General features: G+C 51.5%; 1 protein-coding gene across 3 annotated transcripts in view; it reads right to left on the reverse strand.

Annotated features, from left to right (window-relative positions):
* LOC140398955 (uncharacterized) overlaps nucleotides 1-23,574 on the reverse strand; it is a 589,803-nt gene that overhangs the window by 504,123 nt on the left and 62,106 nt on the right. For all 3 annotated transcript variants that reach the window (XM_072487952.1, XM_072487954.1, XM_072487953.1), the window contains 3 exons: nucleotides 10,475-10,556; nucleotides 4,256-4,373; nucleotides 2,077-2,218 (listed from right to left, as the gene is read on the reverse strand). In XM_072487952.1, the coding sequence (XP_072344053.1) occupies nucleotides 2,077-2,218; nucleotides 4,256-4,373; nucleotides 10,475-10,556 (342 nt within the window). The remainder of the gene's footprint in view (nucleotides 1-2,076; nucleotides 2,219-4,255; nucleotides 4,374-10,474; nucleotides 10,557-23,574) is intronic.

Below are 23,574 nucleotides of genomic sequence, written 5' to 3' on the forward strand. Positions count from 1 at the left end.
TTCTATATATAAACCACCCTGAACCCCTCGATTAGATTCTAGTCTGTAACTCACTCCCGGGTATCTGTTATTCTATATATAAACCACCCTGAACCCCTCGATTAGTTTCCAGTCTGTAACTCTCTCCCGGGTATCTGTTATTCTATATATAAACCACCCCGAAGCCCTCGATTAGATTCCAGTCTGTAACTCACTCCCGGGTATCTGTTATTCTATATATAAACCACCCCAAACCCCTCGATTAGATTCCAGTCTGTAACTCACTCCCGGGTATCTGTTATTCTATATATAAACCCCCCCCCGAACCCCTCGATTAGATTCCAGTCTGTAACTCACTCCCGGGTATCTGTTATTCTATATATAAACCACCCCAAACCCCTCGATTAGATTCCAGCCTGTAACTCACTCCCAGGTATCTGTTATTCTATATATAAACCACTCCAAACCCCTCGATTAGATTCCAGTCTGTAACTCACTCACGGGTATCTGTTATTCTATATATAAACCGCACTGAACCCCTCGATTAGATTCCAGTCTGTAACTCACTCCCGGGTATCTGTTATTCTATATATAAACCACCCCAAACCCCTCGATTAGATTTCAGTCTGTAACTCACTCCCGAGTATCTGTTATTCTATATATAAACCGCACTGAACCCCTCGATTAGATTCCAGTCTGTAACTCACTCCCGGGTATCTGTTATTCTATATATAAACCACCCCAAACCCCTCGATTAGATTTCAGTCTGTAACTCACTCCCGAGTATCTGTTATTCTATATATAAACCACCCTGAACCCCTCGATTAGATTCCAGTCTGTAACTCACTCCCAGGTATCTGTTATTCTATATATAAACCACCCCGAACCCCGTGATTAGATTCCAGTCTGTAACTCACTCCCAGGTATCTGTTATTCTATATATAAACCACCCCAAACCCCTCGATTAGATTCCAGTCTGGAACTCATTCCCGGGTATCTGTTATTCTATATATAAACCACCCCAAATCCCTCGATTCGATTCCAGTCTGTAACTCACTCCCGGGTATCTGTTATTCCATATATAAACCACCCCGAACCCCTCGATTAGATTCCAGCCTGTAACTCACTCCCGGGTATCTGTTATTCTATATATAAACCACCCAGAACCCCTCGATTAGATTCCAGTCTGTAACTCACTCCCGGGTATCGGTTATTCTATATATAAACCACCCCGAAGCCCTCGATTAGATTCCAGTCTGTAACTCACTCACGGGTATCTGTTATTCTATATATAAACCGCACTGAACCCCTCGATTAGATTCCAGTCTGTAACTCACTCCCGGGTATCTGTTATTCTATATATAAACCACCCCAAACCCCTCGATTAGATTTCAGTCTGTAACTCACTCCCGAGTATCTGTTATTCTATATATAAACTGCACTGAACCCCTCGATTAGATTCCAGTCTGTAACTCACTCCCGGGTATCTGTTATTCTATATATAAACCACCCCAAACCCCTCGATTAGATTTCAGTCTGTAACTCACTCCCGAGTATCTGTTATTCTATATATAAACCACCCTGAACCCCTCGATTAGATTCCAGTCTGTAACTCACTCCCAGGTATCTGTTATTCTATATATAAACCACCCCGAACCCCTTGATTAGATTCCAGTCTGTAACTCACTCCCAGGTATCTGTTATTCTATATATAAACCACCCCAAACCCCTCGATTAGATTCCAGTCTGGAACTCATTCCCGGGTATCTGTTATTCTATATATAAACCACCCCAAATCCCTCGATTCGATTCCAGTCTGTAACTCACTCCCGGGTATCTGTTATTCTATATATAAACCACCCCGAACCCCTCGATTAGATTCCAGTCTGTAACTCACTCCCGGGTATCTGTTATTCTATATATAAACCACCACGAACCCCTCGAGTAGATTCCAGTCTGTAACTCACTCCCGGGTATCTATTATTCCATATATAAACCACCCAGAACCCCTCGATTATATTCCAGTCTGTAACTCACTCCCGGGTATCGGTTATTCTATATATCAAGCACCCTGAACACTGTGATTGATTTTCCCACCTCTTGCTCAGCAATTTGCGCTCGTTCCTCCATTGTCATGTCATGGATGTTTTGCCTTTGTTCCCCCTCGTGTAAACCTCGTCGCTTGTCATCTCGGAGTGCATCAAGTTGAAGTTTAATTGATAGGTTTTCCTGGCTGGAACTGCAGAGAGGGGAGGGGTGAACAGACGGTGTCTGAGTCTGTGACTTCTCCGCGCAAGGTCGCGACGCACAACGCCATCTGCTCAGATGACGTCTGGTGGTGGAGATTTGGTGGGGAGAGGGGGGTTGGGTTCCCTCCACCAACCCAACGGGCAAAATCAACAGTCGGTGTGGTGGGCCGTGGCCTGCGTCGTCGACGGAGATCTTGGGACGGTCCAAGACACAAAGGGGACAGGAATACCCCAGCCGCCACCACTGCTCGCTCTGGTAGCACGGTAGCATAGTGGTTAGCACAGTTGCTTCACAGCTCCAGGGTCCCAGGTTCGATTCCGGCTTGGGTCACTGTCTGTGCGGAGTCTGCACATCCTCCCCGTGTCTGCGTGGGTTTCCTCCGGGTGCTCCGGTTTCCTCGCACAGTCCAGAGATGTGCAGGTTAGGTGGATTGGCTATGCTAAATTGCCCTTAGTGTCCAAAAAGGTTAAGTGGAGGTTATTGGGTTCTGGGGAAAGGGTAGATACATGGGCTTCAGTAGGGTGCTCTTTGTAAGGGCTGGTGCAGACTCGATGGGCCAAATGGACTCCTCCTGCACTGCAAATTCTATGACTATGAAACGCCGTGTCGGGGAAACGTGGCGTTGGGGTTGCCAGGCGGGGAGGTGGGTGCGTGGGTGGGTGGGGGGGTGCATGGGGTTGCCAGGCGGGGAGGTGGGTGCGTGGGTGGGTGGGGGGGTGCATGGGGTTGCCAGGCGGGGAGGTGGGTGCGTGGGTGGGTGGGGGGGTGCATGGGGTTGCCAGGTAGGTGGGGGGGGGGGGTGTTGGGGTTGCCAGGTTGCGGGGAGATGGGCGGGAGGGGGGGGCGTTGGGGTTGCCAGGTAGGTGGGGGGGGGCTGGGGTTGCCAGGCGGGGAGGTGGGGGCGTTGGGGTTGCCAGGTTGGGGGGGTGGGGTTGCCGGGCGGGGAGGTGGTGGGTAGGGGGCGTTGGTGTTGCCAGGTGGGGGGGGGTGGGGTTGCCGAGTGGGGGGGTGGGTGGGGAGGGGGGGGCGTTGGGGTTGCCAGGTGGGTGGGAGGGGTGGGGTTGCCGGGTGGGGAGGGGGCGTTGGGGTTGCCAGGTGGGGGGGGGTGGGGTTGCCGAGTGGGGAGGTGGGTGGGGTGGGGGGGGCGTTGGGGTTGCCAGGTGGGTGGGAGGGGTGGGGTTGCCGGGTGGGGAGTGGGCGTTGGGGTTGCCAGGTGGGGGGGGGAGGGGTGGGGTTGCCGGACGGGAGGTGGGTGGGGATGGGGGGGGGTCATTGGGGTTGCAAGGTGGGGGGGAGGGGTGGGGTTGCCGGGTGGGGAGGGGGCGTTGGGGTTGCCAGGTGGGGGAGGGGTGGGGTTGCCGGACGGGAGGTGGGTGGGGGAAGGGGGGTGCGTGGGGTTGCCAGGTGGGGTGGGGGGGGGGGGGGGGTTGGGGTTGGGGTTGGGGTTGCCAGGCGGGGAGGTGAGTGGGGGGGGGGTGCGTGGGGTTGCCAGGTAGGTGGGGGGTGGGGGCGTGGGGTTGCCAGGTAGGTGGGGGGTGGGGGCGTGGGGTTGCCAGGTAGGTGGGGGGTGGGGGCGTGGGGTTGCCAGTTCGGGGGGGAGGGGGTTGGGGTTTCCGGGTGGCGAGGTGGGTGGGTGGGGAGGGGGGTCGTTGGTGTTGCCAGGTTGGGGTTGGGGTTGCCGGGTGGGGAGGGCTGGGGTTGCCGGGCTGGGATGTGGGGGGGACGACGTTGGGGTTGCCAGGTGGGGGGGGGGGGGGGGGGGGGGTTCCGGGGGGGGGGGGGGGAGTGGATGCGATGCAGCTGGGAGCCAGTTCACATTCGGATTTGACGCTCCCCATCCCCGGACACGGTGACCTCTCACGCAAGGTTGACCCCAGTGATAGAACACTAGAGGGTGAACCTACTCACCCTCTGGTTTTCAGTTCTGCTGGAAAGTTCCACCTTCCAATACCTCCCCCCACCACCCCCCCCTCGGCCCCGGCCTGACCTGCTACTTTGTAAACACCAGGCAATAGCTCCCACTGACCTTTGAACCTTGTTCCCCAACTCCAGCACAGTGCGGGCAAGGTGCGACTTCTCCCGAGTTAGGGTTAAGCAGAGGGTCCTCAAATTTTCATTCTCTTTCTGAAGATCATTGAGTAATTCTAAAGACAGGTTCAGATAAACAGGTTCTGTTATTCATCTCTCGTCGCCCAACAAACCCGCCCTCTGCCCGCCAAACCCAAACTCATGCACGCTCTGGTTGCCACTCCTGAGGCCTACTAGGAAAGGCTCAGCCGACAATAGCAGCCTAACCCCCCCCCACAAAATGGCCGACACGCATCAGCCATCGAACTCCTGGGGCATCTGTACCGACCACCTTGGAGCTTCATTCACCAGAGCCCATCAGGGAGGGCCAGAGAGATTTACGACATAACTTACACTCAGACAACATCACAAACCGTCCCCGGGGCACTTCACAGGAATGTAAATCAGACGGAATTCGTCCCCAAGTCACAGGCGGAGATGTTAGGGACAGGCAACCAAAAACCTAGCCAACTAGGTTGGCGTTATAACCTGCCTACTTATCATTGGCTGGGGACTAATGACAATCCCACAATCCTGTGGGAGTATGAGCTTCCCCACTGAGGGGGGCGGAGAAACCATTAGTAAACTCCTAGTATAAATAAAGCTGGCCAGCTTGGAACCAGCAGGAAGGAGTGTGCAGCAAGGGAAGTTACTGCTACTGTTTTATATATATATATATGTTATTGTAAATAAATGTTATTACTTTGTATCCTTAAAACTCGTGCTGGATTCTTCGTGGCCCTCACAAAAGTTGGTTCTTGAGGAAAGTCTTAAAGGAGAGAGAGAGAGGGTGAGGGACAGAAAGAGAGAGAGACAGACAGAGACAGACAGAGACAGAGAGATAGATAGACAGACAGGGAGACAGAGATAGAGAGGGACAGAGAGAAAGAGAGGTGCAGAGAGAGAAAGAGACACACACGCAAAGAGAGACTGAGAGAGAGGTAGAGAGAGAGAGAGATGGATAGAGAGATAGTTGGATAGACAGAGACACACAGAGACACTGAGACAAAGACAGATAGACCGAGAGAGAGAGAGAAAGAGAGAGAGAGATAGAATAATAGAATGATAGAATTTACAGTGCAGAAGGAGGCCATTCGGCCCATCGAGTCTGCACCGGCCCTTGGAACGAGCACCCTACTTAAGCCCCATGCCTCCACCCTATCCCCGTAACCCAGTAACCCCAACTAACTTTTTTGGACACTAAGGGCAATTTATCATTGGCCAATCCACCTAACCTGCACATCTTTGGACTGTGGGAGGAAACCGGAGCACCCGGGGGAAACCCACGCAGACACGGGGAGAACGTGCAGACTCCGCACAGACAGTGACCCAAGCCGGGAATCGAACCGGAGACCCCGGAGCTGTGAAGCAATTGTGCTGTCCTCTGTAGAGAGAGAGAGAGAGAGGCAGGGAGGGAGAGACAGAGAGAGAGACAGAGAGAGAGACAGACAGAGAGAGAGAGACAGACACAGACAGACAGAGAGAGAGAGACAGACAGAGAGAGAGAGACAGAGAAAGAGAGAGAGAGAGAGAGAGACAGAGACAGATAGAGAGAGACAGACAGACAGACAGAGAGAGAGAGAGAGTTGAGAGAGAGAGACAGAGAGAGCGAGAGAGAGAGACAGACAGATAGAGAGAGAGTCAGACAGAGAGAGAGATATAGAGGCGGGGATTCTCCAACCCCACGGTGGGTCTGAAAATCCCCAGGGTGGTTGGGTTGAGGGCCAAGGTCCGAGTACTGGGAAATACCCTGCTAATCTCGCCTTTGGCAGGACTCTGTCCCCATTCGGGTCGATCGCACCCAGAGAGAGAGAGTGGAGAGACAAAGGACGCGATCTAACGGCTAAGTAGCACTGGGCACAAATCCGAGCGAGCCAGTTAGATTGTGGGAGAATCTGAAAACGCAGACCCCAGGGATCGTACGGGGGGATGAGCTGAGTCAGCGGACGGAGACAGGGGATACAGAGGTGGGAATGGTTGGAGGGGCGGGAGGAGGATCCAAAGATAGGGAGGGTTGTAGGGGCTGCAGGAGGTGACAGAGATAGGGAGGTTTGTAGGGGCTGGAGGAGGTTACAGAGATAGGGAGGGTTGTAGGGGCTGCAGGAGGTTACAGAGATAGGGAGGGTTGTAGGGGCTGCAGGAGGTTACAGAGATAGGGAGGTTTGTAGGGCTGGAGGAGGTTACAGAGATAGGGAGGGTTGTAGGGGCTGCAGGAGGTTACAGAGATAGGGAGGGTTGTAGGGGCTGGAGGAGGTTACAGAGATAGGGAGGGTTGTAGTGGCTGGAGGAGGTTACAGAGATAGGGAGGGTTGTAGGGGCTGGAGGAGGTTACAGAGATAGGGAGGGTTGTAGGGGCTGGAGGAGGTTACAGAGATAGGGAGGGTTGTAGGGGCTGCAGGAGGTGACAGAGATAGGGAGGTTTGTAGGGGCTGGAGGAGGTTACAGAGATAGGGAGGGTTGTAGGGGCTGGAGGAGGTTACAAAGATAGGGAGGGTTGTTGGGGCTGGAGGAGGTTACAGAGATAGGGAGGGTTGTAGGGGCTGGAGGAGTTACAGAGATAGGGAGGTTTGTAGGGCTGGAGGAGGTTACAGAGATAGGGAGGGTTGTAGGGGCTGCAGGAGGTTACAGAGATAGGGAGGGTTGTAGGGGCTGGAGGAGGTTACAGAGATAGGGAGGGTTGTAGGGGCTGGAGGAGGTTACAGAGATAGGGAGGGTTGTAGGGGCTGGAGGAGGTTACAGAGATAGGGAGGGTTGTAGGGGCTGCAGGAGGTGACAGAGATAGGGAGGTTTGTAGGGGCTGGAGGAGGTTACAGAGATAGGGAGGGTTGTAGGGGCTGAAGGAGGTTACAGAGATAGGGAGGGTTGTTGGGGCTGGAGGAGGTTACAGAGATAGGGAGGGTTGTAGGGGCTGGAGGAGTTACAGAGATAGGGAGGTTTGTAGGGCTGGAGGAGGTTACAGAGATAGGGAGGGCTGTAGGGGCTGCAGGAGGTTACAGAGATAGGGAGGGTTGTAGGGCTGGAGGAGGTTACAGAGATAGGGGGGTTGTAGGGGCTGGAGGAGGTTACAGAGATAGGGAGGGTTGTAGGGGCTGGAGGAGGTTACAGAGATAGGGAGGGATGTCGGGCACGGAGAGGTTATGGAGGGAGATGTGAAAGAATTGGAACTAAGGGTGTGTATTTTCAAGAACGTACCATCACTAAGACCACCTATTCCCACCTCGGTATCTCCTGTCTCCGCCCCCTGACTCAGCTCGTCCGTTGTGGTAGCCCTCGTCCGCGCCATCGACATTTCCATCACCATCCTCGCTGACCTCCCATTTCCGACTCTCAAACAAAAACAGAAACTGCGGGGAGTAACTCCCCTCCTGACTCCCCCCAAAGCCTGTCCACCATCTACAAGGACACAAGTCAGGAGTGTGATGGACTCTCCCACTCGCCTGGATGGGCGCGGCTCCGACAACACTCGAGAAGCTCGACACCATCCAGGACAAAGCAGCTCCCTCCCCCCCCCCCGCTCGATCGACTCGCTAACCCCCATCTTCAACACCCACTCCCCCCACCCACCGACGCACAGCGGCAGCCGTGTGCACCGTCTACAAGATGCACGGCGGCCACTCGCCAAGGCTCCCTCGACAGCACCGCCCAAACCCACCACCTCTACCCCCGAGAAGGACGAGGGCACTAGGCACCATGGGGAACACCCACCACCTGTAAATCCCCTCTCCAAACCCCCCCTCATCTCCCCCCCCTCCTGCCCCCTCACCTCCCCCCACACATACACACCTTGATAAGTATGTACCTGTCAGGCAGGGAGGAAGTGGTCGAGCAAGGGAACCGTGGTTTACTAAGGCAGTCGAAACACTTGTCAAGAGGAAGAAGGAGGCTTATGTAAAGATGAGACATGAAGGTTCAGATAGGGCGCTCGAGAGTTACAAGTTAGCTAGGAAGGACCTAAAGAGAGAGCTAAGAAGAGCCAGGAGGGGACATGAGAAGTCTTTGGCAGGTAGGATCAAGGATAACCCTAAGGCTTTCTATAGATATGTCAGGAATAAACAAATTACTAGAGTAAGAGTAGGGCCAGTCAAGGACAGTAGTGGGAAGTTGTTCTTGGAGTCGGAGGAGATAGGAGAGGTGCTAAATGAATGTTTTTCGTCAGTATTCGCACAGGAAAAAGAAAATGTTGTCGAGGAGAATACTGAGATTCAGGCTACTAGACTAGAACGGCTTGAGGTTCATAAGGAGGAGGTGTCAGCAATTCTGGAAAATGTGAAATTAGATAAGTCCCCTGGGCCGGGTGGGATTTATCCTAGGATTCTCTGGGAAGCTAGGGAGGAGATTGCTGAGCCTTTGGCTTTGATCATTAAGTCATCTTTGTCTGCAGGAATAGTGCCAGAAGACTGGAGGACAGCAAATGTTGGCCCCTTGTTCAAAAAGGGGAGCAGAGACAACCCCGGTAACTATAGACCAGTGAGCCTTACTTCTGTTGTGGGCAAAATCTTGGCAAGGTTTATAAGAGATAGGATGTATAATCATCTGGAAAGGAATAATTTGATTCAAGATAGTCAACACGGTTTTGTGAAGGGTAGGTCGTGCCTCACAAACCTTATTGAGTTATTTGAGAAGGTGACCAAACAGGTGGATGAGGGTAAAGCAGTTGATGTGGTGTATATGGATTTCAGTAAAGCGTTTGATAAGGTTCCCCACGGTAGGCTACTGCAGAAAATACGGAGGCATGGGATTCAGGGTGATTTAGTAGTTTGGATCAGAAATTGGCTAGCTGGAAGAAGACAAAGGGTTGATGGGAAATGTTCAGACTGGAGTCCAGTTACTAGTGGTGTACCACAAGGATCTGTTTTGGGGCCACTGCTGTTTGTTATTTTTATAAATGACCTGAAGGAGGGCGTAGAAGGATGGGTGAGTAAATTTGCAGATGACACTAAAGTCGGTGGAGTTGTGGACAGTGCGGAAGGATGTTACAAGTTACAGAGGGACATAGATAAGCTGCAGCGCTGGGCTGAGAGGTGGCAAATGGAGTTAAATGCAGAAAAGTGTGAGGTGATTCATTTTGGAAGGAATAACAGGAAGACAGAGTACTGGGCTAATGATAAGATTCTTGGCAGTGTGGATGAGCAGAGAGATCTCGGTGTCCATGTACATAGATCCCTGAAAGTTGCCACCCAGGTTGAGAGGGTTGTTAAGAAGGTGTACGGTGTGTTAGCTTTTATTGGTAGAGGGATTGAGTTTCGGAGCCATGAGGTCATGTTGCAGCTGTTCAAAACTCTGGTGCGGCCGCATTTGGAGCATTGCGTGCAATTCTGGTCGTCGCATTATAGGAAAGATGTGGAAGCATTGGAAAGGGCGCAGAGGAGATTTACCAGAATGTTAACTGGTATGGAGGGAAGATCTTATGAGGAAAGGCTGAGGGACTTGAGGCTGTTTTCATTTGAGAGAAGAAGGTTAAGAGGTGACTTAATTGAGGCATACAAGATGATCAGAGGATTGGATAGGGTGGACAGTGAGAGCCTTTTTCCTCGGACGGTGATGTCTAGCACGAGGGGACATAGATTTAAATTGAGGGGAGATAGATATAAGACAGATGTCAGAGGTAGGTTCTTTACTCAGAGAGTAGTAAGGGCGTGGAATGCCCTGCCTGCAACAGTAGTGGACTCGCCAACACTAAGGGCATTCAAATGGTCATTGGATAGACATATGGACAATAAGGGAATAGTGTAGATGGGCTTTAGAGTGGTTTCCCAGGTCGGCGCAACATCGAGGGCCGAAGGGCCTGTACTGCGCTGTAATGTTCTATGTTCTATGTTCACACCATCCCGACTTGGAAATATATCGGCCGCTCCTTCACTGTCTCTGGGTCAGAATCCTGGATCTCCCTCCCTAACAGCACTGTGGGTGTACCTACACCACACGGGGACTGCAGCCGTTCAAGATGGCAGCTCACCCACCGCCTTCTCGAGGGCAATTACGGATAGGAATAAATGCTGGGCTAGCGACACCCACATTCCCCGTAAGAGAATTAAGGACATTTATACATAGAGTACATTCAAAATGAATAAGCAATTTATAATTTTGTAAGCGCCTGAGTTGAAGCACAGGATATCGGCCTCACATTTCAGTTAAGGGGCAGAATATTCACAAGCCTTCAATTCTGCAATGCCCTCACCTTGGAATCGCTGTTCATGCATCATCTGTGATCGGAGAGTCATCCGACTGCCCCGGTGGCTTTTGGCACCTGCCACTTCATTCTGAAACGGAGAGAGAGAGTGAGAGAGACTGAGAGGGAGAGAGGGAGAGAGACTGAGAGGGAGGGACTGAGAGGGAGAGAGACTGAGAATGAGAGACTGAGAGGGAGAGACTGAGAAGGAGAGAGACTGAGAGGGAGAGAGACTGAGAGTGAGAGACTGAGAGGGAGAGAGACTGAGAGGGAGAGACTGAGAGACTGAGAGTGAGAGACAGAGAGAGAGACTGAGAGGGAGAGAGATGGAGAGGGAGATGGACTGAGAGGGAGAGATACTGAGAGTGAGAGAGACCGAGAGGGAGAGAGACCGAGAGAGACTGAGAGCAAGAGAGACTGAGAGTGAGAGAGACTGAGAGGGAGAGACTGAGAGGGAGAGACACTGAGAGTGAGAGAGACCGAGAGGGAGAGAGACTGAGAGTGAGAGAGACTGAGAGTGAGAGAGACTGAGAGGGAGGGACTGAGAGATTGAGAGGGAGAGAGATTGAGAGGGAGAGAGACTGAGAGTGAGAGACTGAGAGTGAGAGAGACTGAGAGGGAGGGAGACTGAGAGGGTGGGAGACTGAGAGGGAGAGACTGAGAGGGAGGGAGACTGAGAGGGAGGGAGACTGAGAGGGAGGGAGACTGAGAGGGAGGGAGACTGAGAGGGAGGGAGACTGAGAGGGCGGGAGACTGAGAGGGAGAGACTGAGAGGGAGAGACTGAGAGGGAGAGAGACTGAGAGGGAGAGAGACTGAGAGGGAGAGAGACTGAGAGGGAGAGAGACTGAGAGGGAGAGAGACTGAGAGGGAGAGAGACTGAGAGGGAGAGAGACTGAGAGTGAGAGAGACTGAGAGTGAGAGAGACTGAGAGTGAGAGAGACTGAGAGTGAGAGAGACTGAGAGGGAGAGAGACTGAGAGGGAGAGAGACTGAGAGGGAGAGAGACTGAGAGGGAGAGAGACTGAGAGGGAGAGAGACTGAGAGGGAGAGAGACTGAGGGAGAGAGAGTGAGAGTGAGAGAGACTGAGAGGGAGAGAGACTGAGAGTGAGAGAGACTGAGAGAGAGAGAGACTGAGAGGGAGGGACTGAGAGGGAGAGAGACTAAGAGGGAGAGAGACTGAGAGTGAGAGAGACTGTTTAACAACCTCCTTACCTTGCAGGTCAGCCAGGAGCGGGAGAGAGAGAGAGCCGGGACATTGAAAACAGCGCGGGAGATTTAAAAAGCGCGGGAGCTGCGAGGCAGAGCGGAGAGTTTAAAAGCTTGCGGCCTGGGAGAGGTAAGTACTGTTTAAAAACTTCCTTACCTTGCAGGTCAGCTGTTAGTTTCGGGAGATCAGTTTCGGGAGCAGGCCTATTGGCTGACTGTAAATCAGGAAGGATACAAAAGGTGTGGCTGAAGAGCCTTTAGAAACAGAGTGCTGGAAGCAAACAGAGTGTATCTGAGTTTGGGTAAGGCTGAGTTCGGGTAAGAGGTGAGTGAGGGCTGTGTTTTTTGGAGTTTGGTGTTTGGGATTGAGTTTCCAAGAAAAAAAAAAATCCAATTAATTAAGTAAATTAATTAACTAGTTAAGGGAATTTGGTGCTCATATTAAGGAGGTGCAGAGAAGCAGACCTGTGAGGGAGTCTCGGGAGCAATTACATCACAGCCAGCAGGTAAGTGATTGGCTTGTGACTGGTAAGTGATTTATCTCTCTTTGACGTTCTCTTAGCTGTGTAGTGTAGTTCAAATTTAACTTCAGGTTTAAGTCATGGCAGGAGAGCAGATCCGTGACATGCTCCTCTTGTGAGATGTGGCAAGTCAGGGACCCTTCTGGTGTCCCTGGCTCCTTCATCTGCAAGAAGTGTGTCCAATCGCAGCTCCTGTTAGACCGCTTGACGGCTCTGGAGCTGCGGATGGATTCACTTTGGAGCATCCGCGATGCTGAGGAAGTTGTGGATAGCACATTCAGTGAGTTGGTCACACCGCAGATTAAAATTACTGAGGCAGATAGGGAATGGGTGACCAACAGACAGAAGAAGAGTAGGAAGGCAGTGCAGGGATCCCCTGCGGTCATCTCCCTCCAAGACAGATTTACCGTTTTGGAAACTGTTGGGGGAGATGGCTCACCAGGGGAAGGCAGCAGCAGCCAGGTTCATGGCACCGTGGCTGGCTCTGCTGCACAGAAGGGCGGGAAAAAGAGTGGCAGAGCTCTCGTGATAGGGGATTCAATTGTAAGGGGAATAGACAGGCGTTTCTGCGGACGCAAACGAGAATCCAGGTTGGTATGTTGCCTCCCTGGTGCAAGGGTCAAGGATGTCTCGGAGCGGCTGCAGGGCATTCTGGAGGGGGAGGGTGAACAGCCAGCTGTCGTGGTGCATATAGGCACCAACGATATAGGTAAAAAACGGGATGAGGTCCTACAAGCTGAATTTAGGGAGTTAGGAGTTAAAATAAAAAGTAGGACCTCAAAGTTGGTAATCTCAGGATTGCTACCAGTGCCACGTGATAGTCAGAGTAGGAATGACAGGATAGCTAGGATGAATACGTGGCTTGAGAGATGGTGCAAGAGGGAGGGTTTCAAATTCCTGGGACATTGGGACCGGTTCTGGGGGAGGTGGGACCTGTACAAATCGGACGGTCTGCATCTGGGTGGGACCGGAACCAATGTTCTCGGGGGTGTGTTTGCTAGTGCAGTTGGGGAGGGTTTAAACTAATGTGGCAGGGGGATGGGAACCGATGTAGGAAGTCAGTGGGGACGGAAACAAAAGGCAGGAAGGGAGAGTGTGTAAAGCATGACTAGAGAAAGCAGGGCAGAGAGCAAGGAAAGTCTACATTAAACTGCATTTATTTCAATGCAAGGGGCCTGACGGGCAAAGCGGATGAACTCAGGGCATGGATGGGCACATGGGACTGGGATATTATAGCTATGACTGAAACATGGCTAAGGGAGGGGCAGGACTGGCAGCTCAATGTTCCGGGGTACAGATGCTATAGAAAGGATAGAACAGGAGGTAAGAGAGGAGGGGGAGTGGCGTTTTTGATTAGGGAGAACATCACGGCAGTACTTAGAGGGGATATATCCGAGGGTTCGCCCACTGAGTCTATATGAGTGGAACTGAAAAATAAGAAGGGAGAGATCACCTTGATAGGACTGGAGTACAGGCCCCCAAATAGTCAGCGGGAAATTGAGGAGCAAATATGTAAGGAGATTACAGATAGCTGCAAGAATAATAGGGTGGTAGTAGTAGGGGACTTTAACTTTCCCAACATTGACTGGGACAGCCATAGCATTAGGGGCTTGGATGGAGGGAAATTTGTTGAGTGTATTCAGGAGGAATTTCTCATTCAGTATGTGGATGGACCGACTAGAGAGGGGGCAAAACTTGACCTCATCTTGGGAAATAAGGAAGGGCAAGTGACAGAAGTGTTAGTGAGGGATCACTTTGGGACAAGTGACCATAACTCCATTAGTTTTAAGATAGCTATGGAGAATGATAGGTCTGGCCCAAGAGTTAAAATTCTTAATTGGGGTAAGGCCAATTTTGATGGTATCAGACAGGAACTTTCAGAGGTAGATTGGGGGAGACTGTTGGCAGGCAAAGGGACGGCTGGTAAATGGGAGGCTTTTAAAAATGTGTTAACCAGGGTTCAGGGTAAGCACATTCCCTTTAGAGTGAAGGGCAAGGCTGGTAGAAGTAGGGAACCCTGGATGACTCAAGATATTGAGACTCTGGTCAAAAATAAGAAGGAGGCATATGACGTACATAAACAACTGGGATCAAGTGGATCCCTTGAAGAGTATAGAGATTGTCGAAATAGAGTTAAGAGGGAAATCAGGAGGGCAAAAAGGGGACATGAAATTGCTTTGGCAAATAATGCAAAGGAGAATTCAAAGAGCTTCTACAGATACATAAAGGGAAAAAGAGTAACTAGGGACAGAGTAGGGCCTCTTAAGGATCAACAAGGACATCTATGTGCAGAGCCACAAGAGTTGGGTGAGATCCTGAATGAATATTTCTCATCGGTATTCACGTTGGAGAAAGGCATGGATGTTAGGAAACTAAGGGAAATAAATAGTGATGTCTTGAGAAGTGTGCATATTACAGAGGAGGAGGTGCTGGAAGTCTTAAAGCGCATCAAGGTAGATAAATCCCCGGGACCTGATGAAATGTATCCCAGGATGTTGAGGGAGGCTAGGGAGGAAATTGCGGGTCCCCTAACAGAGATATTTGAATCATCGGCAGCCACAGGTGAGATGCCTGAAGATTGGAGAGTGGCGAATGTTGTGCCCTTGTTTAAGAAGGGCAGCAGGGAAAAGCCTGGGAACTACAGACCGGTGAGCCTAACGTCTGTAGTAGGTAAGTTGCTAGAAGGTATTCTGAGAGACAGGATCTACAAGCATTTAGAGAGGCAAGGACTGATTCGGGGCAGTCAGCATGGCTTTGTGCGTGGAAAATCATGTCTCACAAATTTGATTGAGTTTTTTGAGGGGGTGACCAAGAAGGTAGATGAGGGCAGTGCAGTAGGCGTTGTCTACATGGACTTTAGCAAAGCCTTTGACAAGGTACCGCATGGTAGGTTGTTGCAGAAGGTTAAAGCTCACGGGATCCAGGGTGAGGTTGCCAATTGGATTCAAAATTGGCTGGACGACAGAAGACAGAGGGTTGTTTTTCAAACTGGAGGCATGTGACCAGTGGTGTGCCTCAGGGATCGGTGCTGGGTCCACTGTTATTTGTGATTTATATTAATGATTTGGATGAGAATTTAGGAGGCATGGTTAGTAAGTTTGCAGATGACACCAAGATTGGTGGCACAGTGGATAGTGAAGAAGGTTATCTAGGATTGCAACGGGATCTTGATTAATTAGGCCAGTGGGCCGACGAATGGCAGATGGAGTTTAATTTAGATAAATGTGAGGTGATGCATTTTGGCAGATCGAATCAGGCCAGGACCTACTCAGTTAATGGTATGGCGTTGGGGAGAGTTATAGAACAAAGAGATCTTGGAGTACAGGTTCATAGCTCCTTGAAGGTGGAGTCGCAGGTGGACAGGGTGGTGAAGAAGGCATTCGGCATGCTTGGTTTCATTGGTCAGAACATTGAATAAAGGAGTTGGGACGTCTTGTTGAAGTTGTACAAGACATTGGTACGGCCACACTTGGAATACTGTGTGCAGTTCTGGTCACCCTATTATAGAAAGGATATTATTAAACTAGAAAGAGTGCAGAAAAGATTTACTAGGATGTTATCGGGACTTGATGGTTCGAGTTATAAGGAGAGGCTGGATAGACTGGGACTTTTTTCCCTGGAGCGTAGGAGGCTTAGGGGTGATCTTATAGAGGTTCATAAAATAATGAGGGGCATAGATAAGGTAGATAGTCAACATCTTTTCCCAAAGGTAGGGGAGTCTAAAACTAGAGGGCATAGGTTTAAGGTGAGAGGGGAGAGATTCAGAAGGGCCCAGAGGGGCAATTTCTTCACTCAGAGGGTAGTGAGTGTCTGGAATGTGCTGCCAGAGGTAGTAGTAGAGGCGGGCACAATTGTGTCTTTTAAAAAGCATTTAGATAGTTACATGGGTAAGATGGGTATAGAGGGTTATGGGCCATGTGCGGGCAACTGGGACTAGCTTAATGGTAAAAACTGGGCGGCATGGACTGGTTGGGCCGAAGGGCCTGTTTCCATGCTGTAAACTTCTATGATTCTATGAGAGAGACTGAGAGGGAGAGACTGAGAGGGAGAGAGAGCCTGAGAGGGGGAGAGACTGAGTATGAGAGACTGAGAGTGAGAGAGACTGGACTTCCGGGTGCGGCGATGACCAGCTGAGTCGCACGTTTCGGCAGCTCCCTGTGAAACGGACTTTTGGGCTCTTGATAGGAGCCCCAACGGCAATTTTGACGGCTAAAAACACTGTGCGGTAAACCAGAAGGGAATCCCCCCTGGATACGGATGGAAAAAGGAGGAGAAAGTGGCCAGATTGCAGTGGATCCTTTAGAACAGCGGCAAGGAAGGCAAGCAAAAACCAAGATGGCGTCGGAAGGTGGCAGTTTAACATGGGGCCCTGAACAACAAGAGTTCTTGAAATGCTGTGTGGAAGAGATCAAAAAGGAAATGAAGAAAGAGCTGTTGGCCCCGATACTACAGGCAATCGAAGGGCTAAAGGAGGAACAAAAGACCCAGGAGCGGGAGCTTCGGGTCGTGAAGGCAAAGGCAGCTGAGAATGAGGACGACATACAGGGCCTGGTGGTGAAGACGGAGACGCAGGAGGCACATCAGAAACGATGTGTGGAAAGGTTGGAGGCACTGGAAAACAACGCAAGGAGGAACAACCTGAGGATTCTTGGTCTTCCTGAAGGTGTGGAGGGAGCGGACGTCGGGGCATATGTGAGCACGATGCTGCACTCGTTAATGGGAGCGGAGGCCCCGGCGGGTCCGTTGGAGGTGGAGGGAACATACCGAGTGATGGCGCGAGGACCGAGAGCAGGAGAAATTCCCAGAGCCATAGTGGTGAGATTCCTCCGTTTTAAGGATAGAGAAATGGTCCTTAGATGGGCGAAGAAAATTCGGAGCAGTAAATGGGAGAACGCGGTGATCCGCGTTTATCAAGACTGGAGTGCGGAGGTGGCGAGAAGGAGGGCGAGCTTTAATCGGGCCAAGGCGGTGCTTCATAAAAAGAAGATAAAATTTGGAATGCTGCAACCGGCAAGACTGTGGGTCACATATCGAGGGAGGCACCACTACTTTGAGACGGCGGATGAAGCGTGGACTTTTATTGTGGAAGAAAAACTGGAATGAGCAGGTTATTAAAAAGAACGTTCGAACAAAGTGGTGGGGCGAATGTGGGGGGCAAAGAGGGGTTTTATGTACTAATCCTGCGATGTGGTAACTTTTCTCTCTCCCACAGGTGGTGATGGGGGGAGGAGGGGAGGTGGAGGAGATGGGGCGTTGGCCATTGGGGGCGGGGCCAAGGGAGAAGCGCAGGCTTGGTTCCCACGCTATGATAATCATGGCGGGAATAGAGAAGCAGGAAGGAGGGGGCGTCGCACGGTGCGAGCCGAGGTCACGGGGGGAAGCCGAGGTCAGCCAGAGTTTGCTGACTTCTGGGAGCAACATGGGGGGAGTAATTACGCTAGCGGGGGATCTAGCGGGGGGGGTGGGAGGGGGGAATTACTGGGTTGCTGCTGCTGGGGAGAGGGGGGAGCTGGTATGGGAGAGGATGGGCGGGGGGGCACCGCCTGGGGGAGATACAGCTGCGTGGGAACCGGGTGAGGAGCTGGAAAAAGGGGATGGCTAATCGACAAGGGGGAGGCGGTAGGAAGCCCCCCAACTCGGCTGATCACGTGGAACGTGAGAGGGCTGAACGGGCCGATAAAGAGGGCACGGGTACTCGCACACCTTAAGAAACTTAAGGCAGATGTGGTTATGTTACAGGAAACGCACCTGAAACTGATAGACCAGGTTAGGCTACGCAAAGGATGGGTGGGGCAGGTGTTCCATTCGGGGCTAGATGCGAAAAACAGGAGGGTGGCTATATTAGTGGGGAAGCGGGTAATGTTCGAGGCAAAGACTATAGTGGCGGATAACGGGGGCAGATACGTGATGGTGGGCTAGATGCGAAAAACAGGAGGGTGGCTATATTAGTGGGGAAGCGGGTAATGTTCGAGGCAAAGACTATAGTGGCGGATAACGGGGGCAGATACGTGATGGTGAGTGGCAAACTACAGGGAGAGACGGTGGTTTTGGTAAACGTATATGCCCCAAACTGGGATGATGCCAATTTTATGAGGCGGATGCTAGGACGCATTCCGGACCTAGAGATGGGAAAGCTGATAATGGGGGGAGATTTTAATACGGTGTTGGAACCAGGGCTGGATAGGTCGAAGTCCAGGACTGGAAGGAGGCCGGCAGCAGCCAAGGTACTTAAAGATTTTATGGAGCAGATGGGAAGTGTAGACCCGTGGAGATTTAGCAGACCTAGGAGTAAGGAGTTCTCGTTTTTCTCCTATGTCCATAAAGTCTACTCGCGAATAGACTTTTTTGTGCTGGGTAGGGCATTGATCCCGAAGGTGAGGGGAACGGAGTATACGGCTATAGCCATTTCGGATCACGCTCCACACTGGGTGGACTTGGAGATAGGGGCGGAAACAGGAGGGCGCCCACCCTGGAGAATGGACATGGGACTAATGGCAGATGAGGGGGTGTGTCTAAGGGTGAGGGGGTGCATTGAAAAGTACTTGGAACTCAATGATAATGGGGAGGTCCAGGTGGGAGTGGTCTGGGAGGCGTTGAAGGCGGTGGTTAGAGGGGAGCTGATATCAATAAGGGCACATAAAGGGAAGCAGGAGAGTAAGGAACGGGAGCGGTTGCTGCAAGAACTTTTGAGGGTGGACAGACAATATGCGGAAGCACCGGAGGAGGGACTGTACAGGGAAAGGCAAAGGCTACATGTAGAATTTGACTTGCTGACTACAGGCACTGCAGAGGCACAATGGAGGAAGGCACAGGGTGTACAGTACGAATATGGGGAGAAGGCGAGCAGGTTGCTGGCACACCAATTGAGGAAAAGGGGAGCAGCGAGGGAAATAGGGGGAGTGAGGGATGAGGAAGGAGAGATGGAGCGGGGAGCGGAGAGAGTGAATGGAGTGTTCAAGACATTTTATAAAAAATTATATGAAGCTCAACCCCCGGATGGGAGGGAGAGAATGATGGGCTTCTTGGAAAGGGTGGGACTGGGAGCACAGATCGAGGTAGAAGAAGTGGTGAAAGGAATTAGGAGCATGCAGGAGGGAAAGGCCCCGGGATCGGATGGATTCCCAGTCGAATTCTATAGAAAATATGTGGACTTGCTCGCCCCAGTACTGACGTGGACCTTTAATGAGGCAAAGGAAAGGGGACAACTGCCCCCGACTATGTCTGAAGCAACGATATCGCTTCTCTTAAAGAAGGAAAAGGACCCGCTACAATGCGGGTCCTATAGACCTATTTCCCTTCTAAATGTAGATGCCAAGGTCCTGGCCAAGGTAATGGCAATGAGAATAGAGGAATGTGTCCCGGGGGTGGTCCACGAGGACCAAACTGGGTTTGTGAAGGGGAGACAGCTGAACACGAATATACGGAGGTTGTTAGGGGTAATGATGATGGCCCCACCAGAGGGAGAAACGGAGATAGTAGTGGCGATGGATGCCGAGAAAGCATTTGATAGAGTGGAGTGGGATTATTTGTGGGAGGTGTTGACGAGATTTGGTTTTGGAGAGGGGTATGTTAGATGGGTGCAGCTGTTGTATAGGGCCCCAGTGGCGAGCGTGGTCACGAATGGACGGGGATCTGCATATTTTCGGCTTCATAGAGGGACAAGGCAGGGATGCCCTCTGTTCCCATTATTGTTTGCACTGGCGATTGAGCCCCTGGCGATAGCGTTGAGGGGTTCCAAGAAGTGGAGGGGAGTACTTAGGGGAGGAGAAGAGCACCGGGTATCTTTGTATGCGGACGATTTGCTACTATACGTGGCAGACCCGGCGGAGGGGATGCCAGAAATAATGCGAATACTTGGGGAGTTTGGGGATTTTTCAGGGTATAAATTGAACATGGGGAAAAGTGAGTTGTTTGTGGTGCATCCAGGGGAGCAGAGTAGAGAAATAGAGGACCTACCGTTGAGGAAGGTAACAAGGGACTTTCGTTACCTGGGGATCCAGATAGCTAAGAATTGGGGCACATTGCATAGGTTAAATTTAACGCGGTTGGTGGAACAGATGGAGGAGGATTTCAAGAGATGGGATATGGTATCCCTGTCAATGGCAGGGAGGGTGCAGGCGGTTAAAATGGTGGTCCTCCCGAGATTCCTCTTTGTGTTTCAGTGCCTCCCGGTGGTGATCGCGAAGGCTTTTTTTAAAAGGATTGAAAAGAGCATCATGGGTTTTGTGTGGGTCGGGAAGACCCCGAGAGTGAGGAAGGGATTCTTACAGCGTAGCAGGGATAGGGGGCGGCTGGCACTACCGAGCCTAAGTGAGTATTATTGGGCCGCTAATATTTCAATGGTGAGTAAGTGGATGGGAGAGGAGGAGGGAGCGGCGTGGAAGAGATTAGAGAGGGCGTCCTGTAGGGGGACTAGCCTACAGGCTATGGTGACAGCCCCATTGCCGTTCTCACCGAGGAACTACACCACAAGCCCGGTGGTGGTGGCTACACTGAAGATTTGGGGACAGTGGAGACGGCATAGGGGAAAGACTGGAGCCTTGGGGGGGGTCCCCGATAAGAAACAACCATAGGTTTGCCCCGGGGGGAATAGATGGGGGATATGGAATGTGGCAAAGAGCAGGAATAACGCAACTGAAAGATCTGTTTGTGGATGGGAAGTTCGCGAGTCTGGGAGCGCTGACCGAGAAATATGGGTTTCCCCAAGGGAATGCATTCAGGTATATGCAACTGAGGGCTTTTGCGAGGCAACAGGTGAGGGAATTCCCGCAGCTCCCGACACAAGAGGTGCAGGACAGAGTGATCTCAAAGACATGGGTGGGGGATGGTAAGGTGTCAGATATATATAGGGAAATGAGGGACGAAGGGGAGACTATGGTAGATGAACTAAAAGGGAAATGGGAAGAAGAGCTGGGGGAGGAGATCGAGGAGGGGCTGTGGGCAGATGCCCTAAGCAGGGTAAACTCGTCGTCCTCGTGTGCCAGGCTAAGCCTGATTCAGTTTAAGGTATTACACAGGGCACATATGACTGGAGCACGGCTCAGTAAATTTTTTGGGGTGGAGGATAGGTGTGCGAGGTGCTCGAGAAGCCCAGCGAATCATACCCATATGTTTTGGTCATGCCCGGCACTACAGGGGTTTTGGATGGGGGTGACAAAGGTGCTTTCAAAAGTAGTAGGGGTCCGGGTCGAACCAAGCTGGGGGTTGGCTATATTTGGGGTTGCACAAGAGCCGGGAATGCAGGAGGCGAGAGAGGCCGATGTTTTGGCCTTTGCGTCCCTAGTAGCCCGGCGCAGGATATTGCTAATGTGGAAAGAAGCCAAGCCCCCGGGGGTGGAGACCTGGATAAATGACATGGCGGGGTTTATAAAGCTAGAGCGGATTAAGTTCGTCCTAAGGGGGTCGGCTCAAGGGTTCACCAGGCGGTGGCAACCGTTCGTCGAATACCTCGCAGAAAGATAGACAGAATGGGAAAAAGAAGGCAGCAGCAGCAGCCCAGGATCGGGGGGGGGGGGGAGGAGGAACCCGAAGGACTCTCAGGGTTGTTAATATATACTGTATAGTATGTATAGGTCGTTGCTACAGATAATTATATATTGGACTGTTAAATTATATTTTTGGAGAGTGTTACTTGTGACAAGGCAGTTGCCAATTAGGGCTAGTTTTCATTTTTGTTATTTGTTATTTATTCATTTTTTGTTTATAAAATAGGTCATTGTTATTTGTGTTGTTATAATATTGTGTAAAGGATGCACAATGTACTGTGTTGGTTGACCAAAAATTTTCAATAAAATATTTAATTTTAAAAAAAGAGAGTGAGAGAGACAGAGAGAGAGAGAGACTGAGAGAGAGAGACTGAGAGGGAGAGAGACAGAGAGAGAGACTGAGAGAGAGACTGAGAGGGAGAGAGAGACTGAGAGGGGGAGAGACTGAGTATGAGAGAGACTGAGAGTTAGAGACTGAGAGTGAGAGACAGAGAGAGAGGCTGAGAGGGAGAGGCTGAGAGGGAGAGACTGAGAGTGAGAGACTGAGAGAGGGAGAGACTGAGAGGGAGAGACTGAGAGTGAGAGAGAGACTGAGAGGGGGAGAGACTGAGTATGAGAGAGACTGAGAGTGAGAGACTGGGAGTGAGAGACTGAGAGGGGGAGAGAGACTGAGAGGGGGAGAGACTGAGTATGAGAGAGACTGAGAGTGAGAGACTGGGAGTGAGAGACTGGGAGAGAGAGACTGAGAGAGAGAGACTGAGAGAGAGAGACTGAGAGAGAGAGACTGAGAGGGAGAGAGACTCAGAGGGAGAGAGACGGAGCGTGAGAGACAGAGAGAGAGAGACTGAGAGGGAGAGACTGAGAGTGAGAGAGACTGAGAGTGAGAGACAGAGAGTGAGAGACAGAGAGAGAGAGACTGAGAGTGAGAGACTGAGAGGGAGAGAGACTGAGAGGGAGAGACTGAGAGTGAGAGACTGAGAGTGAGAGACTGAGAGTGAGAGACTGAGAGTGAGAGACAGAGAGAGAGACTGAGAGTGAGAGAGACTGAGAGAGAGAGACTGAGAGAGAGAGACTGAGAGAGAGAGACTGAGAGTGACTGAGAGGGAGAGAAACTGAGAGGGAGAGACTGAGAGGGAGAGATACTGAGAGGGAGACAGACTGAGAGTGAGAGAGACTGAGAGTGAGAGAGACTGAGAGTGAGAGACTGAGAGGGAGAGACTGAGAGGGAGAGACTGAGAGGGAGAGACTGAGAGGGAGAGACTGAGAGACAGAGAGACTGAGAGGGAGAGACTGAGAGGGAGAGACTGAGAGTGAGAGAGACTGAGAGTGATAGACTGAGAGGGAGAGACTGAGAGGGAGAGAGACTGAGAGGGAGAGACTGAGAGTGAGAGACTGAGAGGGAGAGACTGAGAGAGAGAGAGACTGAGAGAGTGAGAGACTGAGAGTGAGAGACTGAGAGGGAGAGAGACTGAGAGGGAGAGAGACTGAGAGGGAGAGAGACTGAGAGGGAGAGAGACTGAGAGGGAGACAGACTGAGAGGGAGAGACTGAGAGGGAGAGACTGAGAGTGAGAGAGACTGAGAGTGAGAGACTGAGAGGGAGAGACTGAGAGGGAGAGAGACTGAGAGGGAGAGACTGAGAGTGAGAGACTGAGAGGGAGAGACTGAGAGAGAGAGAGACTGAGAGGGAGAGACTGAGAGGGAGAGACTGAGAGGGAGAGACTGAGAGGGAGAGACTGAGAGAGAGAGACTGAGAGGGAGAGAGACTGAGAGGGAGAGAGACTGAGAGGGAGAGAGACTAAGAGGGAGAGAGACTGAGAGGGAGAGAGACTGAGAGGGAGAGAGACTGAGAGTGAGAGAGACTCAGAGGGAGAGAGACTGAGAGTGAGAGACTGAGA

Source organism: Scyliorhinus torazame, chromosome 22 (genome assembly GCF_047496885.1).
Source record: "Scyliorhinus torazame isolate Kashiwa2021f chromosome 22, sScyTor2.1, whole genome shotgun sequence".
Classification (NCBI taxonomy): Eukaryota; Metazoa; Chordata; class Chondrichthyes; order Carcharhiniformes; family Scyliorhinidae; genus Scyliorhinus; species Scyliorhinus torazame.